The sequence below is a fragment of the Periophthalmus magnuspinnatus genome, chromosome 22 (genome assembly GCF_009829125.3).
Source record: "Periophthalmus magnuspinnatus isolate fPerMag1 chromosome 22, fPerMag1.2.pri, whole genome shotgun sequence".
NCBI classification, from domain to species: Eukaryota; Metazoa; Chordata; class Actinopteri; order Gobiiformes; family Gobiidae; genus Periophthalmus; species Periophthalmus magnuspinnatus.
The window spans coordinates 26024540-26045124 of record NC_047147.1 but is presented as its reverse complement, the minus strand read 5'-3'; the positions used below and the strand labels follow the sequence as shown (position 1 = coordinate 26045124).

Sequence of the window (20585 nt, the reverse complement as noted above, 5' to 3'; positions counted from 1 at the left end):
TAAAATCCGGGCATTTCGACCCAGGGGGCGGAGTTTAGCGACGACGTCATGAAATTTTAGCTTTTTTTTTTTTTTTTTTTTTTTTGCTTATAAAAATAAATTATCAAAATATCATATCCATCGCGGTAAATTTTCCAGCCAGATGCGCAAATTTGTTGTATTTCAATCCCTTTTATCTTTTTATTAAAAAAATATTTAAATTATTGCACAAACCCAAAGCCTTGAAAACAAAAACTATGTGCAGAACTTGAAATATAGAATGTAATATTGTATTTTTTTGTCTATATTTGTTTAATACATAATGCTCTGTGAATGTGAACGTAAAAGGTTAAGCATCTTGCCATGTTATTGTTTATACCATTAAATATTTGAATTAATAAAAAAAAAAAACAAAATAAGAAAGAACATAATAAAGAAATAAAGAAATAATAAGTTAGATTATCAAAGTAATCAAGGTTAGAGAGCTGGGATTACTATATTGAGATTACGTTTAGGGATTAAAAAAAAAATGTTGGGAATAGGATCTGCTTATTGCAATTTACACACATAGTACTCTTTTTTTTTGTTATATATGCATTTTTTTGTAATTGCTAAATAAGTTATTTTTCACGAAAAATTTACTTTTTATGCTAATATTCTACACTTAATTCATAAAATCATCTCAAGACCTTTGTCAAAAAAATGAAAATTATGTGATGAAACGATAGTAAAAATGATATAAATCTAGAGTTTAGCAACAGCACATGGAAGGAAAACAATATATAAGAGCAGAATTAAAATATTTCATCATATTTGTAAAGTACTGCGAGTGTTTTAGGACTTTAAAACCCGCCCAGATCCAAATGCCTAGAATCTGGCGAGTCCTTTCTTCTTTTGTGATTGGTGACGCTCTGAACTACGCCCACAAAAATATCCAGGTTTTGATTGGCTCTAGGTTCAATGTGAGCTGTGACTGGACAAAAATAGCTAAATAAAGACTATATCCCGCCCACAGAGCCTCCTGATTGGCTGACACGTAGCAGATGGCTGAATACTTCCTTATACGGCGCTGATCTGGCGGCTGTGATTGGTGGAGGAAGCTGTCAATCAAAAGCACGGACTCAGCTCGGGGACGATGCCTTTGTTTGGATTTGTATTTTTATTATTCTGCAGAAATAAAGAAGAGTGTTCCCTGGTGGAGATGCACTTCTGTGAGAGTAACTAACGATCTTTTTAATAATTAGTGTCATTTGATCTTGTTTTTGTTTCATTCGTGGCGTTTTTTTTCATAAATTGGTGCTGTATTTGCTCTTTCGTTGGATGCTATAACGGTCTGTGATGCTACTGGGTTAAATGGAAACGAAAAACTGGATTTAAATTGTCAAACTACAAAACAGATTTGTGTTTTGTTGGATCGGACTTTTTTTTTTTTTTTTTGGCTTTGGAGCATCTTTGGAGCATCCCGGATCAGGGCAGAACCTCCATGTTCTGGGACAGGAAAGACCCGTCTATCCTGGACATTAAACCATGTTGGTACTGGGACAAGAAGGACCTGGCGCACACCCCGTCCCAGTCCGAGGGTCTGGACCCGGCCACAGAGGCGCGGTACCGCAGAGAGGGGGCCCGCTTCATATTTGATGTGGGGACAAGACTCGGGCTGTATCCTGCACTGGGAATCATGGATATATATATATGCTTCAGGGATATGCACCAGGCTTCATGCTTCAGGGATATACACTAGATACCATGCTTCAGAGATATGCATTATGCTCCAAGCTTCAGAAACATGCACTAAGCTTCAGAGATATGCACTTCTAGGCTTCATGCTTCAGAAACATGCACCTCTAGCCTCAAAGCTTCAGAAACATGCACTAAGCTCCATGCTTCAGAGATATGCAGTTCTAGGCTCCATGCTTCAGAAAAATGCACTTCTAGGCTTCATGCTTCAGAAACATGCACCAGCCTTCAAGCTTCAGAAACATGCACTTCTAGACTCCATGCTTCAGAAACATGCACTAGGCTCCACGCTTCAGAAACATGCACTAGGCTCCACGCTTCAGGGACATGCACTAGGCTCCATGCTTCAGAGACATGCACTTCTAGGCTCCATGCTTCAGTAGGACTGAAACTGATGTGCACTACAATGACATTTCCTGCAGCCAAAACGCTTAATTAACATGTTACACATTTGTCCAATTAACTAAACAAAACAGGCTGTAAACTCAAAGGTTGGATTCACTTATTCTGACAAATTAACTGCAAATAATCCCAAATTTTGTAAACGTTTCTTGGATTTCTCTTGGATATTTCAGCAAAATATCGTGAAATAATGTGTGTGTATAATCCGTCAGTCCAGGTTTGATCCAGAGTAAAAGAGAAAAGTTAAATCTGTAACTGGAAAAAAAAGTTGTAGGAGTGAAGATAAATACATAAATATAAATATACAGTGAAATAATCATTCTGTATTAGTGCCAGATGGCAAAAGACATTAGCATTAGCATTAGCATTAGCAGACATTAGCATCTAGTCTGAACAGAACCAGTAACACGCTGTATGTGCTAGTTATAAATGTGTGTCAAACCAAAACTATATTGGAATACTTAAATATACTTAAACGCAGTCACGTGCATTTGACCATAGCTTCATATGATTTGCTGATTTGGGGATTTATATATTTCTGTTTTGTTTGCAATGATCTATCGTAACATTGCATTTTCCTTAACTCATTTTAATCCAGACATTATGAAACACTGGCCACTGGGATCGTATATTTCCACAGATTTTACATGTTTCATTCGTTTAAGCAGTTCCCCAGATATGTGAGTAAATATACGCGCAGAACTCATTTATTACAAGATTGTGTGAGTTTAAATCTGTACAAATGTAACTAAAGTTGTTGTTTTGTGCAGGTGACTGGGGCCTGCTGCCTTTTCTTGGCTGGAAAAGTGGAAGAAACACCTAAAAAGTGCAAAGACATCATCAAAACGGCACGCAGCCTCCTCAACGACGTGCAGTTTGCTCAGTTTGGAGACGACCCAAAGGTTTGCCCTTAAAAATATACTTATATATTACGACTAAGGCTGGGTATCTTTACATTTTTGCCGATACAATAATGCATACCTCGATACATAGACCTCGATATAGTACTTTTTCGATTGGATACCGTACGATTCAGTGAAAAACACAGCCTTTTGTGACCCTTAATGCATTTATCTTCCGTTTTCTGAAGGTGAATCAACATAAAGTGCATTTTTCTAACTAGAAGCACACATCAGACTGTCCCACTGCTCTGTATTATTCATCCACAGTTTATACGAGCTCCACGTTTACATTTACACAGAGACATGCGCAGGTTAACGGCTCTAAAAACTCGCAACATATCGACGAAAACAACTAAAAGTGTTTGTTAAACCTCTGTCTGTGCAAAGATAATTTTGAAATACAACTATTTTAATCATCAAAACAGTGAATCAAACGTCAAATGTTCTGCATAAACACGTTTCTTTCCTCTAAACAAGCCACACAAATGTAGCTCTGTGACGGAATAATTTGGTAAAATATACAAAAATACATATCAATACAGCAGCTCAGGATATCGATACTGTATCATTAAATTAAACGATACGATACAGTGATATTTCAATGTTTTCGCACACTCTTAATTATGATGATTCCTTAAATAACTGTGTGTTATTTTATTAGTTGTTGATGGATGGATTTGTCACAGGAGGAAGTGATGGTGCTCGAGAGAATCTTACTCCAGACCATTAAGTTTGACCTGCAGGTGGAGCATCCGTACCAGTTTCTCCTCCGCTACGCAAAGCAGTTAAAAGGTACGTGCGTTTCCTCCGTTTGTACTGCGACTTTTGACTGTAAATAAATGAAAAAGTCAAATTAGCCCAGTTTGTAAAGTGAATGTGTGTGAGGGAATGAGTGAATACTAATGTGAGGTGCTTTGTGTCTTCAGTAGAGCTGCACACGGGCCAAAAATAGTTTGCTAACATTATTTTTTTTGTGTTGTTTCACGCGAGCGAAGTATCACATCGCATCCTCTTTCCTGCTTAATAGTCATGGTTTCCTGTGTGGGCAAAAGTTTACGCTGGTCAGAGAGGACTGAACTACCGACTTTAACAGTTAATCCACTGTCTGCAAAACAAAAGCATTTATTTAAGGAGCTTAAAATGTATGGAAATGATGTTTGAGACTGTGATGTTTACGTTTATACACCGGTCCCTCGTTTACGTTCTGAAAATAACCCACAAAAGGCGAAATCTGAGAAGTAGTCAGCTTTATTTTTACTTTTTACAATTATTCTCTATGTTTTTGTCTGTAAAACCCCTCACCACACACTTTATACACTTTTCTCACACAGGCGTTAACATTTTCTCACATTTCTCTCTCGTTTAAACTCTCTCAAAGTTCAAACCTTCGTCGGCGTCTTTGTCGGTGCAGAACGTTTCATCGACATTGGGCTTATACATAGAAGAGAAGAAAAAAAGAATAATAAATACAGAATAAAGACAAAAAAAATAATAAAAATATGTATATAGCAAAAAATACAATTTAATAATAATAATAATAATAATAAGTAAAATATTAAAATTAATCCCATCCAGGTTTGAATTTCTTCCATACAGTAATTGCAATTTTCCTCCATCAACAGACATCAGCAGAAATAAAAAAATAAAAATTAAAAAACAGCTGAGTGTACACATATTGTTTCTCTTTCATGAACACACAGTTTGACAGAAGCCTCCACATAACGCACAAACAGACACGTAATATATTCAGATCTCCACTTTGGTTTGTAAGTTGGACAAGGAGGAAATGTTGTTGTTTAAACTCTCTCAAAGTTCAAACCTTCGTCGGCGTCTTTGTCGGTGCAGAACGTTTCATCGACATTGTGGGTTTTGTCGGGGAGAAAACAAATCGCAAACGTACAGCACTTCAGAAAAAAAAAAATCCGCGAGACCTCAGGTGATGCAAAAGAGGAGGAGTGTCCAAACTTTTCTCATTAAGGGCCACATATAAAAACACAGACGAAGCTGAGGGCCGATTGAGTAAAAACTTCAAATCTGCGTTGTTATTATTACGAGTTAGACTGAACCGCTAGACCTTTAATCACGTTTACATCCTCAGTGGGACACATAAAATATTTAACATGGGCTCGTTAAAGTCGATTTTCAGACATGTACAGTAAAAAGTATCGTTTAAAGTAACATGGACCAATTCACCTGGAAGCTCGAGGGCCGAGAAAAACTGGTCTGAGGGCCGCATTTGGCTCACGGGCCACAGTTTGGGCATCACTTACTGTGCACTGTTAGTCGTCAAAGTCATTCAAAGAGCTTTACGGAATAAGAACGACTTTAAAAACCACAACACGACAAATCAAAACATAAATAACCATCATAAAAATCTGACTGAACCGTGCTCGTCGGCTCGCGTTTTCCAGGAGACAAAAACAAGGTTCAGAAGCTGGTGCAGATGGCGTGGACGTTTGTGAACGACAGCCTGTGCACGATGGTGGCGCTGCAGTGGGAGCCTCAGATCATCGCCGTGGCCGTCATGTACCTCGCAGGACGGCTCTGTAAGTTCGACCTCCAGGAGTGGACCGCCAAACAGTCGTCGCGGCGATGGTGGGAGCAGTTTGTGCACGACGTTCCTGTGGAGGTTTTGGAAGGTTAATGATTCGTTTTTTCCCCCCATTTTTGCTTCATTTTCATTTCATTCGTATTTATTTAAACGGAAAAAAGGGCCCTGTTCAGACAAAACAAACAGAACAGTACAATTATGAGCTCGATTGAAACATTATAATATAAATTTTGACAAGACAATATTAACAAAAGTATAAATTTAGAAGCACAGAAGCTACCGTATTAACCCATGTTTTCCAAAATCAGTTTAATAATTTTATTTTATGCATCCCATGTTTTAAAAAAATACATATATCTTTGCTTCTTGATCATAAACATGTAAAAAAAACTGAAGAAATATTGAATTTTTTAAAAAACTGTATTAAATGGCAAGACAAGGCAAGTTTATGACACTTTTTTCCGTGTTTCTGAGGGACAAATGTGACGACTTGAGTCTTGTCTGAGTTTATCTGGAGAAAGTTGTGAAAGGTTTTGCTTCAGACTTGGTTTGATCCACTTCTAGTTCTGTTTTTCTCCTGGTCAAATCCTGGGTTCAGTTCCAGGTTTATTCCCAGATTTGTCTGTTTGGAAATGATTTAGAAGTTCGAGACATTGCTGAAGTAAATATAGACGATTGAAACTCATTTTATATGATTGACGCTATAATCCAAGAGCAGATTTAATCCACAAACGCTAAATCTGACCTCGGTGTGTGTGTGTGTGTCTATTAAACACTCTCAGATCTGTTTCAGCGTGTTTCTTTTCGTCTGATTTCTTACAGACATCTGCCACCAGATTCTGGACCTGTACTCTCAGGCTAAACAGCAGATTCCCGACGGAGCGAGCGGAGACAACCCCATCCCCTCCATCTCCTCCCCCACCGGGCCCCCTCCGGCAAAGAAGGCGTCGCCCCAGACCAGCCCCAGACCCCCCAAACCCGCACAGGTGATTTCAGACACGTACGACCAGTGTTTTTGTCCACGGAGATCAGATCAGACCCGTCACGATCGTCACTGTATCGACTCACACGTCAGGATATGAAACGTGGAACTATATTACGGGGCTCAGTTTGTATCACGAGCTCTTTTTCTTTGCATGTGGTCGTCTTTATATCTTATTTTTGAGAAAACTTTTCCGAATTCGCTGCTGAAATGAAAGCTCTGGAGGATGGACTGAATAGGGTCAATAGAAAACATGATTTAAGAGTTAAGGACCTGTGTAGTTAAGGTAGAAATCAGACATTTTGTAGATTTTACTCATGTTTTTACTCATGTTTTTTTTCCCTTTCTTGGTTCTAGCCATCTCCTAAAGAGGAAAGCAAACCTGCAAGTAAGAAAATATACATTTACTGTATTTTCTGGACTATACGTCGCTCTGGAGTATAAGTCGCACCAAAAAAATCCATAATAATGAAGAAAAAAACATATATAACTCGCATTTTTGTGGAAATTAACGTATTTTCCGGACTATACATCGCTCTGGAGTATAAGTCGCACCTCCTTGTCTCCATGGAGATGTGTTTAGGGTCATACTGTAGAATATTCTCGACAGTAATAACATCTCGGGGAGTTGAAAAGTTGCGTAGTGTCTTTAAAATAATGTACAGTATTTTCCGGACTATACGTCGCTCTGGAGTATGAGTCGCACCAACTAAAAAAAGCAGAATAATGAAAAAAACATATATAAGTCGCATTTTTAGGGGAAATTAATTTTACAAAATCCAAGACCAAGAACAGACATTTTATCTTTAAAGTCAAGTTCTAATAATAATAATAAAATGTGGAACAACAGGCTGAATATCAGTACATCACGCTAACGTAACACATTTATATTTATTCAGCTCCATGAAGCACAGACAGAACTGAACACGTGTCTGGTTTGTTAACGTAAGATATTAACAGTTAATCAGATAAATAAAGCAGAAAAAACAAGCAACGAGTTTACTCTGGATCTCACTCCAAATCAATAAATCCATCAGACTCAGCAGAATAACATTTTCTTTTAGTGGTATTTTTGTTCAGTGTTTTTCTCTTTCTCTTTTAAATCGTCGTAATGTTGATATTTTAAATGTTGAGTGGTTCAGGAGGAGTAGATACTGGTCCAAGTCTAGAGCCCCTCGCACGACTGTCACTGTGACAAGAACCAACATGTGACTTTATAGATTTGAATCATTTCACATAAAAGTCACATCTGAGTATAAGTCGCACCAACGACAAACTACGAACAAAGTGACACTTATCGTCCAGAAAATACAGTACACTATATTCTACTAATGTCGTACATGTTAACACTGTTGTCATGTGACTCTTTGCTCAGAGCTGTCCGCTGCAGAGCTCCTCCCTCCTCCTCCTCCACCTCCTCCTCCACCTGCTCCTGCCGTCAATCCAGGTGAGTCCGTACAGTCTCTGCCATTTCAACTCGATTAAACAATGATTAAAGCCGTACTATGTCACTTTTTGTGATGGTAGGTCTGCCCCCTGCTGGTTTGTGTATGTATTACTATTGCTTTGCCTAAAATGTTACAGTATATGGCATTAAACCCCTTTATCTTAGCTGGTGTTTTATAACTTCAAAAAAAAAAAACAAATCTTGCTAATGTTCTTATTGTGAGCAGGCTTGCCTCTCCACAGATCTAGCTTGTAACTTGGTGTTAACGGCTCGTCTCTGTGGAGGTAGATAGGTTTATTGCCAGACAAAGCAATAGCATCTCCATGGAAACAAGCAAATAGCCTGAAAAGTCACACAGTGCACCTTTAAAATGATGGATTAAACCTGCTGTGTTTATTTTCTTATGACATAACCCTCGTTTATCTCTTTTTTTTTCAGAGCACAAACCCTCCTACCCACCCGCCCCGGAGCTGCCCCCCAAACCCACCCCGCCTCCCCTGCCCCACTGCCCGCCTCCGCCCCCCCCTCCGCCGCTGGACGTCCCGGGCAGCAGCTCCCTCGTCTCCAGCGAGGGCTACCAGACGCTGCAGTCCATGATGAAGACGGAGGCGTCCTGTTACCCCGCCGTGCCCCCGGCCTGCGCCCCGCCTCTGGGCTACCACTTCCCCAGCGCCGGCTCCGCCTCCTACCACGCCCCCCCCCTCTCCGCCTATAGCTACCTGCTGGCCCCGCCCCCGCCCTCCGTCCTGGGCCTGGCGTCGGGTCTGACCGGCGGGTACCCTCCTCCTCCCCCGGTTACGACGGGACACAGCCAGCTGCCCCCGCCCTTACCCCCCGGGATGCCCCCCGTCAGCGGGATGGGGCGCGGCACGTGGATGAGATAAAGGCGCACTATGTAACTTTTCCTGCTCGTCTCCACGGAGCGTCGCCTTGAATGTTCCACAGTATGGCATTAAACTGATTCGTCTTACGTTTATTATCGCAAACAGAAAAATCATAGAAAAAACTAATAGAAATAGATTTTAATGCCATAGTGTGGAGCATTCCAGCCAAAGCTATGACGACGCCAAGCTAACGTTCCCTCCCACGGAAAAGTTACACAGTGAATAAATGAAAACCGTGCTGGTTCAGTGTTACGCCTGGTCTTCCTAAAACCACACACATTTGAAACCACAGTATTTAAGTGTTTTTTTTTACTTCAAATTTTAGAATTAATGTGTTATTTTTCATATTTCAGTATTTAAGTGATATTTTTACTTCATATTATAGTATTTAATTGTTATTTTTACTCCATATTTCAGAAATTAAGTGTTATTTTTACTTCATATTTTAGAATTTAAGTGCTATTTTTACTTCACGTTTCACAATTTAAGTCTTATTTTTCATATTTTAGAATGTAAGTGTCATGTTTTACTTCATATTTCAGTATTTTATTTTATTTTTTACATTTTTTTTTACGTTGGAAAAATTCTTTCTGTGTCCAAGTCTTCAGTCAGTTATGTTTACATTTGCTTTGCTCAGTATTTTTTCATGATGTAATGTTTTTTATTATAATATTTTATTTTGTACAAGAAAATGAATTTTAACGTCACTTACGATAAAAGTCATTTGAATCATTAAAGGTGCTGTTTTTATTTGAGATGAAGTTTATCTGGATTTAACTTTAAATAATGTGTTTGTATCGCACGAAACGACAAAAGAGAAATAAAACACACATATACACACAAATACACACACACATATACACACAGACACACACATTAACACACATTTACACACATACATAGACACAAATACGCACACACACATATACTAACACATATATACACACACATAGACACACACATTAACACACACACATATAGACAGACACACATACACACATATACACAAACACATAGACACAACACACACACATATACACACACACATAGACATACATATACACCCCGACACACACACATTAACACACACACATATAGACAGACACACATATACACATACACACACAGACACATTAACACACACACATACATATACACACAAATACACACACACAGACATATTAACACACACATATAGACAGACACATATATACACACACGCACACACACAGATGTATACATATATACACACAGACACATTAACACACACACACACACACACACCCACACACATACATATACACACAGACACACACACATTAACACACACACACATATACACATACGCACACACACATGTATAAAAACATATATACACATATAGACATAGACACATTAACACACACACACATATACACAGACACACATATAGACAGACACACATACACAGATATATATATACACACACACACACACTGCAGTATTCACTTTCCGCCACTAGATGTCACACTAGATTCATTTATATTTACACATTTGTTGTTTCTTTTTCTCAAATATTTCATTCCCCAGAGTTTTCCTTTTCCCTTTTTGTTCAGATACAGATACAGAACCTTCATAAAAAGCCAAATATAAAAGTTTATTTCAGTTTGATTTGTACAGGAGGCGTGAGGCGTGTTGTGTGTCCAAACGCACAAACACACCGTATAACTCTAATGCAACAGAACAGGATTTACACAGATGGAGCAGCACATGGAGAAACAGTTTAACATTCACTTCATCTTCAAGAAAATCTAAACAAAAATCCACTTTGCAGCAGATCAAATGTTCATCAGATGTTCCAATGATTTTAAATGTAATAAATGTTGTGTTTGAAGAATATTTTAACCTGATAAAGAGTCACCGCTGAGGAGCTAAAACATTTACTACAGCTGGGTTTAAAATGACGTCACATCCTACAGAGCGAGATTTAACACGGACAGACTCTCAAATTCACACGAAAAACGCAGATTTTCCTTCAATCTCTTTTGTGGTTTCACTTTTTAGACATTTCATTTCAAAATTTCAATGTAATCAATAAGAAAAAGTGTCTTGCAGAACGACATCATCACATTTTAGACTCGGAAAAAGCACCGATGTGTTTGAGAAATGGAGTAATATCGTTTAAAATAAAGCACAGAGTTGAACAGGGATAAAAAAAACCTAAATGTGACTTTAAACATGAGTCTGTTAAATGTGCAGCGTTCACTCTGTGTTGGTTAAATGTGTAAAGTCTGAACACAGGAGTCAGTTTGTTCCAGTCGAAGAAAAATTCAGGTTAAACGTTTGAAATTATAACATAAAACGAAATGATGTGAATATTTATAATGACACGACCACACGGAGCAGGAGAGGTCCTGGACTAGACCTGGACTAGTCCTGGACTAGTCCTGGTATAGTCCTGGTTTTGTCCTGGTTTAGTCCTGGTATAGTCCTGGTCTAGTCTTGGTTTAGTTCTGGTCTAGTCTTGATCTAGTCCTGATTTAGTCCTAGTTTAGTCCCGGTCTCGTTTCAGGTTTAGTCCTGATTTAGTCCTGATTTAGTCCTGATTTAGTCCTGGTTTAGTCCTGGTCTAGTTCCAGGTTTAGTCCTGATTTAGTCCTGGTTTAGTCCCGGTCTCGTTCCAGGTTTAGTCCTGATTTAGTCCTGGTTTAGTCCTGGTCTAGTCCTAGTCTAGTCCCAGTCTAGTCCTGGTCCAGTCCTGGTCTAGTCCTGGTCTAGTCCTGGTTTAGCCCTGGTTTAGTCTTAGTCTAGTCCTGGTCTAGTCCTGGTTTAGTCCTGGTTTAGTCCTGATCTAGTCCTGGTCTAGTCCTGGTCTAGTCCTGGTCTAGTCCTGGTCCAGTCCTGGTCTAGTCCTGGTCTAGTCCTGGTTTAGCCCTGGTTTAGTCTTAGTCTAGTCCTGGTCTAGTCCTGGTTTAGTCCTGGTCTAGTCCTGGTCTAGTCCTGGTCTAGTCCTGGTCCAGTCCTGGTCTAGTCCTGGTTTAGTCCTGGTCTAGTCCTGGTTTAGTCCTGGTTTAGTCTTAGTCTAGTCCTGGTTTAGTCTTAGTCTAGTCCTGGTTTAGTCCTGGTTTAGTCCTGGTCTAGTTCCTGGTCTAGTCCTGGTCCAGTCCTGGTCCAGTCCTGGTCTAGTCCTGGTCCAGTCCTGGTCTAGTCCTGGTCCAGTCCTGGTCTAGTCCTGGTCTAGTCCTGGTCTAGTCCTGGTTTAGTCCTGGTTTAGTCCTGGTCTAGTCCTGGTCCAGTCCTGGTTTAGTCCTGGTCTAGTCCTGGTTTAGTCCTGGTTTAGTCCTGGTCTAGTCCTGGTCTAGTCCTGGTCTAGTCCTGGTCCAGTCCTGGTCTAGTCCTGGTCTAGTCCTGGTCTAGTCCTGGTCCAGTCCCGGTCTCACATCTGCCACATTTCACTTATAAAAACCATAATAATAAAAACATCTCTGGACATCGTCGTGTTTGTGTCGTTCAGTCGGAAAAAAAAAAACTTCCTGCAAACTCCTGAAAAGTGCAAGTCTATTAAGAATTTATTCATTTTGCAGAAATGAAGAAGAAAAAAATAAAAAATGGAAGCGCCTTTTCACGACTTAAAACTGTCCAAAAATGAGCTCATCAAACATTCGTCGCCTCTTCACTCGCTTCAAAAAGGATCCGGAGGTATGCTGCGGGCGTGGTCACCCTTTCAGTCTTTCAGTCTTTTTTTGCAGTTTTTAAACATAAATCCAGTTAGGAAAAGCTGTCCGGTCTCCACGGCAACTAATTTAAGACCCCCAAAAATGTCCCAAAGTTTAGAGATGGGGTAAAAGCAACGAGGACTGCAAAAATATTTAGTTGAAAAGGCTTGAAATTAGAATATCAATCTTGTTTTGAGTAGTTTTGGATTTATGCGTACACGTTAGCATGTCAGTATTGTTTTGCTAGCTACGCGCGACTCAATGATTGCGCTTAATGAGCCAATTTAATACAAAAAAATTAAAATAGCTACATTGAAAGGCACTGTACCTGATTTTTACTTTCTTAAAAACACGAAAAACAAACCGGACCAGGACTGCAAACTGTTTTTAAAATTAACTGAAGTTATTCCTCACTTACCGGATGCTAATTATTGCTCAAACACATGCTAGAATCAGGTACAGAGCCTTAAAGTTTGAGGTAAAATACAACAAAATGAAAATGAGACGCATCCAAACGGGTCAAAACTATCAAAATCAAGTGAATATTCTGATTTCAAGTGCGTGTGTTTTTTGCAGTTGCGGTTATGCGGGTCCGGGGTGGACTATAACGGCGGTTTGTACTGGTTTCCCGATAGCTGCTGTCTCACCGACGGCTTCGAACCCGCGGCGTCTCCGAGCTTTCGCCACACAACCTGAGACACAAGAGAATGAGGAAGAATCAGGTTAATCTAGTCACGTTTCGCTGTGTTTCCAAACTGTTGTATTTGTTTGTGTTTGTGTCGCTGGTGAATGGCGACTATTGTTGAGTTTCAGGTTGAGAGCACCGGACCCGAAGTAGTGCGGAGTAATCAGGGCACGAAATGCTCACAATTACTTCTGGTTGGATGTGCATTTTGAATTTTAATTGTTTCCAGAGCTCACAAACATAAAACGGAACCAACCAATGGATCACCAAACATCGAGTAGCGCTTGAGTAAGACGAAGATGTAGAATCGAACTTTGGCGCGCTCATGACGGGCTTTGGGGCGTGTCAATCAAGCTAGGACGTATCTATTTTTGTTGTTACATTTGAGATAAGTAGTCCAGAATCTTGGCTCAGATCACTCCCTCAATGCTGCACTGCAGTTATTCCCTGACCTACTCTACTGTAAACACAGAAAAAGTGATGGAAGAAATACTTTGAAAATCTATTTAGTTGCATAATACTGAAAACCTGCAGTAAAATGTATTTTGTAACTTGTTTGTACTGTATCTGAATACTTATGAATACAGTTTCCCGCACACTTGTACATATTATTATAGCATCAGGACCATTTAGACTTTATATAAACGGATATGGCTAACCTGCTAGCATAGACTGTATACATAAATGAACAGAGCTAACCTGCTAGCATAGACTGTATACATAAATGAGAGAGCTAACCTGCTAGCATAGACTGTATACATAAATGAACAGAGCTAACCTGCTAGCATAGACTGTATATATAAATGGACAGAGCTAACCTGCTAGCATAGACCGTATATATAAATGGACAGAGCTAACCTGCTAGCATAGACTGTATATATAAATGGACAGAGCTAACCTGCTAGCATAGACCGTATATATAAATGGACAGAGCTAACCTGCTAGCATAGACTGTATATATAAATGGACAGAGCTAACCTGCTAGCATAGACTGTATATATAAAAGGACAGAGCTAACCTGCTAGCATAGACTGTATATATAACTGGACAGAGCTAACCTGCTAGCATAGACTGTTTTATATAAATGGACATGGCTAACTTGCTAGCATAGACCGTATATATAAATGGACAGAGCTAACCTGCTAGCATAGACTGTTTTATATAAATGGACATGGCTAACTTGCTAGCATAGACCGTATATATAAATGGACAGAGCTAACCTGCTAGCATAGACTGTTTTATATAAATGGACATGGCTAACTTGCTAGCATAGACCGTATATATAAATGGACAGAGCTAACCTGCTAGCATAGACTGTTTTATATAAATGGACATGGCTAACTTGCTAGCATAGACCGTATATATAAATGGACAGAGCTAACCTGCTAGCATAGACTGTTTTATATAAATGGACATGGCTAACCTGCTAGCATAGACTATATATAAAAGGACAGAGCTAAACCAAGACAATAGGATTAGCTTTATATTTGTTTCACCGTTTGTTTTACATTTATTTATCACCGATCACAGGGGAAAGAGCGACGTTTTCTATTCTTCTCGCTAATTCTTTGCCGTTTGAAGCCAAAATTGTGTATCAAGTGCCACAATGTTTTCCTCGGATTTTAGTGACGGTATTCTGAGTACCACCAAATAAGAGGTTAGTATTAATATTCAGAGGATGTATTTGTGGTTCATGTGGGAACAAACACATGTAAACGTACATTACACATCTCTCGGACGATGGCCTTCTCCTTCTCACTCAGGTCCTCTTCATATTCTTGTGTGTTTGTTCTGTCCAGTTTTTCATGGACCTCCAGCACCTGGAAAAGAACAACAACATGAGCATTAACAGCAACAACAACATCAATAACAACAACAACAACAACAACAACAGCAGCAACCTCAACAACGACAACTACAACATCAACAACAAGAGTAACCTCAACAACAACAACAACAACAACAACAACCTAAACAACATCAAGTACAACCACAGCAACTACAACATCAACAAGAGTAAAATCAACAACCTAAACAACAACATCAACTACAACCACAGCAACTACAACCACAGCAACTACAACATCAACAACAAGAGTAACCTCAACAACAACCTAAACAACAACATCAACTACAACATCAGAATCAACAATAACAACATTAACAACAACGACAATAACAACATCAATAACAACAACATCAACAATAACAACAACATTAACATTAATAACATCAACAACAACAACAATAACATCAACAACATCAGCAGCATCAATAACAACAACAGCGACGATGACAACAACATGATCAAAAACAACATCAACAACATCAGTATCAACAACAATAACAACAACATCAGCATTAATAACAATATCAACAACAACAACACCAACAACGACAACAATAACAACAACAACATCAGTGCAGTCAACAGTGTGGATATTAAAGGGCCATGTTACACTATTCTCTGATCTGTTGTTTCCTCATCAGAAACAGACCTGGAGTTGTGTTTTTTTTCCTCATTCAAACACGTTTGACACACAAGTTCAGAAAACACTCTGTTCCACCTCGTGATGTCATCATGTGGTAATACAGGAAATGATCTACTGTGTTTTTAAACTCCACACACCTTCACTAGAATCATTTGGATGGAATTAATTGCCACTTTGTACTGAACTAAAGGTAAAAGGAGCTGTTAACTTGAAAACTACCACTTCATGACATCACAAGGTGGAACAGAGCGTTTTGAGGTTTGGAGATGTAACAGACTAATAATGCAGGATTATTCAAACATGTGTGAATGAAACAAAACACAACTCCAGGTCTGTTTTTGAGGAGGTAACAGCATTAGAACATGACTTAAAGCTACAAGAGTCCATTTCTTATTAAACCCTCTACACCTGATATCGACTCAGATGAATCTCTAAAATGGAAAGATATTTAAAAAGGCTGAGTGCACATTTAGTCTGAAACAATGAGCCACAGTAACTTGAACTACTAAAGCAGGTCTTAAAGCAACCCTATGTAACTTTATGAAGCTGGCACATCCCCTGTACCCCATCAATAGAGAAAATTAAAAACACACTCTGGACCATTCCCCAAGAATCTTATAGAACAATGTTTCCATGGAGACCAGCAGGAGAAGAGCAAGAGTCTGTAAGTTTGAGTGCAATAAAAACACCCAACGTGCTTTTTATATTAGTCAGAATATTTGACTTCAAAGCACAGACTGTGTATATAAATGGACACAGCTAACCTGCTAGCATAGACTGTATATATAAATGGACATAGCTAACCTGCTAGCATAGACTGTTTATATAAATGGACATAGCTAACCTGCTAGCATAGACTGTATATATAAATGGACGTAGCTAACCTGCTAGCATAGACTGTATATATAAATGGACACAGCTAACCTGCTAGCATAGACTGTATATATAAATGGACATAGCTAACCTGCTAGCATAGACTGTTTATATAAATGGACATAGCTAACCTGCTAGCATAGACTGTATATATAAATGGACGTAGCTAACCTGCTAGCATAGACTGTATATATAAATGGACACAGCTAACCTGCTAGCATAGGCTGTTTATATAAATGGACATAGCTAACCTGCTAGCATAGACTGTATATATAAATGGACACAGCTAACCTGCTAGCATAGACTGTTTATACAAATGGACATAGCTAACCTGCTAGCATAGACTGTATATATAAATGGACACAGCTAACCTGCTAGCATAGACTGTATATATAAATGGACATAGCTAACCTGCTAGCATAGGCCGTTTATATAAATGGACATAGCTAACCTGCTAGCATAGGCCGTTTATATAAATGGACAGAGCTAACCTGCTAGCATAGACTGTATATATAAATGGACACAGCTAACCTGCTAGCATAGACTGTTTATATAAATGGACATAGCTAACCTGCTAGCATAGACTGTTTATATAAATGGACATAGCTAACCTGCTAGCATAGACTGTTTATATAAATGGACATAGCTAACCTGCTAGCATAGACTGTATATATAAATGAACATAGCTAACCTGCTAGCATAGACTGTTTATATAAATGGACATAGCTAACCTGCTAGCATAGACTGTATATATAAATGGACATGGCTAACCTGCTAGCATAGACTGTATATATAAATGGACATAGCTAACCTGCTAGCATAGACTGTATATATAAATGGACATAGCTAACCTGCTAGCATAGACTGTATATATAAATGGACATGGCTAACCTGCTAGCATAGACTGTATATATAAATGGACATGGCTAACCTGCTAGCATAGACTGTATATATAAATGGACATAGCTAACCTGCTAGCATAGACTGTATATATAAATGGACATGGCTAACCTGCTAGCATAGACTGTATATATAAATGGACATGGCTAACCTGCTAGCATAGACTGTATATATAAATGGACATAGCTAACCTGCTAAATCAGGCACCTTCTTTCCCCGAGGTTGCTTCCGCTAGCGTTAGCAACAGGTTTGATTGACAGAGTTGCTAAGCGCCCACTCCTTGCTAAACCAGGGCGTTAGCTTTGACAGCCTCGCTCCGGATTGGCTCTTTGGTTGCTATGATATTCGCTGGAATTCTGCTGCAAATTAGCTGCTATAACTGCTAGCCCGGATGCGCTTCATTTGAGTGGAGCCGAACGCTGCGGGTGACGTCCACTTCGTTATAGAGTTTATGCTTGAAAGTTACGTAATGAGGCTTTAACCAAAATAAAAGCAGGACAAGCCAAGACGAAACTGAACCACTAAACAATGAGTAAAAGTAGATTTCAGAACAGTGTGACACATGAGCCGTTTGTGGGCAGTACCTTCATGGCATGGACCACGGCCTCTGGTTTTTGTCCAGGGGAGAGGTAGATCTCGGTGGGGGACGGTTCTCCGCTGGGGGTCCGGGCTGCTCCCTGAGGAGAGGGACCAGGGAACACAAACGTTATAATCTGAGAGAAAACAGTGAAAGCTCAAATAACACACAGGAGAACAGAGAGAGCTACAGGGTCAGGAGAAGTGCACCGTGAAAAAAAACAGCAGGTAAAATGAGCCTCAATCACAATATTTAATGTTTTGATGCTTTATGTGGTAATTATGTAGTTTGTAGATGTTTAATTCACATAATTTTAAGGTATTTCTTCAATAAAGTGTTTTTTTTTTCTCTTATAAATGAGCAAAATCCAGTTCACTGTGGAGATTGTGCTAAGGCTGCGTTCACACATGTTCTGGTTTGGTTCTGGTTTAGTCTTGATTTAAACCGGATTTGGTCCTGGTTTGGTCCTGATTTAGCCCTGACATAGTCCTGGTTTAGTCCTGATGCAGACCTGGTTTGGTCCTGATGTAGTCCAGGTTTAGTCTAGGCTTAGTCCAGGTTTAGTCCAGGTTTAGTCCAGGTTTAGTCCAGGTCTAGTCCAGGTCTAGTCCAGGTCTAGTCCAGGTTTAGTCCAGGTTTAGTCCAGGCTTAGTCCAGGCTTAGTCCAGGTCTAGTCCAGGTCTAGTCCAGGTCTAGTCCAGGTTTAGTCCAGGTTTAGTCCAGGTCTAGTCCAGGTCTAGTCCAGGTTTAGTCCAGGTTTAGTCCAGGCTTAGTCTAGGCTTAGTCTAGGCTTAGTCCAGGTCTAGTCCAGGTCTAGTCCAGGTTTAGTCCAGGTTTAGTCCAGGCTTAGTCCAGGCTTAGTCTAGGCTTAGTCTAGGCTTAGTCCAGCTTTAGTCCAGGTTTAGTCCAGGCTTAGTCTAGGCTTAGTCCAGGTCTAGTCCAGGTCTAGTCCAGGTCTAGTCCAGGTCTAGTCCAGGCTTAGTCCAGGCTTAGTCTAGGCTTAGTCCAGGCTTAGTCCAGGTCTAGTCCAGGTCTAGTCCAGGTCTAGTCTCAGTTTACATTTACGTTAAATGTAAATCCACCTTTAACAACTCAACTTAATATGACAAAAATCTTACCATTCTGGCAAACAATTAGATTTTAAATAATAAATAAACTAAATAAAATACGTAAAGACGAGTAAACACGTCTCGACCGACATCCTACGACCACAGGGACGTTCCCATGGCGACAGGAGGTGCAGTAAAGCAGGACCGGATCGATCAGACGGGACTTTTAAGTGTCGATGGGAGGGATGAGGTTTCCTGCCGACGTTTGAACTTTCACTCGACCTGGATATTTCTCGACTGTTGTTTCCGTTTCCCTTTTTTTTTTTTAACAATTTTAATATTTATTTTCCAAACAAATGCAGCAGTCCAAATGTTCTAAAATAAAATGTGAACTATCAGATAATGTATGACGTGTGCAGCATCCAGTCACAAACTTCGAATACTAAATGTAGTTTTGTGAGGGTCTGCACTATACTGCCCCCTACTGGCCCTATGGAAACGAGGCCAAAAATGAGATTATAATGTGATTTCTGGAGTTTTAAAATGACTGAAATGACATGCAAACTGCAAAAATCTGAACTGAGTGATTAGAAGGACCATTATCTGGAAGAAATGTGATGTTTTTTTGCGGTTTACATGTCGTTTTAATAATCTTATAACTCGTTTTTGGTGTGGATGTAACTGTAGACGGCGTGAAGAGTCCGGGGAACTACACAACTGTCAATCCAAGAACTTTCATCTTTCATTTTGTCTTCGTTCTTTGTAAAAATTGTCACAAACCGGGGTTCAAATTCGGTCTCAAACTGAAGAACACATCTGTCTGAAGCTGCCCACGTCTCCGCAGACTTTCCCTGACCTGCGTGATGTTGTTGCCAGGCGCAAAACGTAATAAAGCGATTAGTTTTGTTGACGTTAATAAGCGCGCTAATGAAATCGAGGTCCCACGAAACGACTTTCCTGTGATGATCTACGGCGACTTTATTGAATCACAACATCACAAGGCTCCGTCATTTTGAGTTTAATAAGCGAGGGCGGTCGTCGTGAGAGCTGGGACGGGGGGTTTACTCTGGGGGCTTCTCTCTCCCTCTGTCCATCTCTCTGTCTAAACTCGCTCCATCTTCTCATCTCGTGCGTTAAACTTACATTGTGTACTCCGTCTTGAAAGTTGGACAGCTGACTTTCAGAGTGATACAGAGACAGTCCTTTCCTCAGTGTCTTCACGTCGCCTCCGTTAACCTGCAGCAGGGAAAATACACGAACATAAGAGGGATTCTGCGCTGAAACAGGTCATTAAATTATCTCTAAACACTTCAGTATAAACATTAACCCTCTTGTGCACTTCTCTTTAATGCATTGGTTTATGTGGTGGAGCCTCTACAGTGCTCTCTGCTGCCACACTCCATTGAGGTCCATTCAGTGGTCATTCCGTG

At 39.7% G+C, this 20585-nt stretch overlaps 2 protein-coding genes across 3 annotated transcripts in view; one reads left to right on the top strand and one right to left on the bottom strand.

Moving 5' to 3' along the window:
- The first annotated feature begins 1457 nt into the window (after positions 1–1457).
- On the top strand, positions 1458–8884 carry LOC117390164 (cyclin-K-like). The gene is made up of 9 exons (XM_033987824.2): positions 1458–1638; positions 2717–2798; positions 2889–3020; positions 3707–3812; positions 5432–5659; positions 6394–6557; positions 6911–6941; positions 7929–8000; positions 8439–8884. The coding sequence occupies exons 1-9, from the start codon at positions 1463–1465 to the stop codon at positions 8882–8884; spliced, it is 1437 nt and encodes a 478-aa protein (XP_033843715.1). The 5' UTR covers positions 1458–1462.
- Positions 8885–12058: 3174 nt separating this feature from the next.
- Positions 12059–20585, bottom strand: part of ccdc85ca (coiled-coil domain containing 85C, a) — a 52463-nt gene continuing 43936 nt past the window's right edge. The window contains exons 3-6 of one of the 2 annotated variants that reach the window (XM_033988173.2): positions 20299–20391; positions 18114–18206; positions 14986–15084; positions 12059–13271 (exon numbers count right to left, since the gene is read on the bottom strand). In XM_033988173.2, coding sequence (XP_033844064.1) covers positions 13182–13271; positions 14986–15084; positions 18114–18206; positions 20299–20391 — 375 coding nt within the window. In that variant the 3' untranslated portion in view covers positions 12059–13181. The remainder of the gene's footprint in view (positions 13272–14985; positions 15085–18113; positions 18207–20298; positions 20392–20585) is intronic. The other variant, XM_033988174.2, reaches the window with a different exon arrangement.

Coding starts and splice junctions, on each gene's coding strand:
- LOC117390164 (XM_033987824.2), top strand. CDS start 1,463: ATGTTCTGGGACAGGAAAGACCCGTCTATCCTGGACATTAAACCATGT. Junction 1,639..2,716: donor GTGGGGACAAGACTCGGGCT/GTATCCTGCACT, acceptor ATTTTAATCCAG/ACATTATGAAACACTGGCCA. Junction 8,001..8,438: donor TGCTCCTGCCGTCAATCCAG/GTGAGTCCGTAC, acceptor TTTTTTTTTCAG/AGCACAAACCCTCCTACCCA.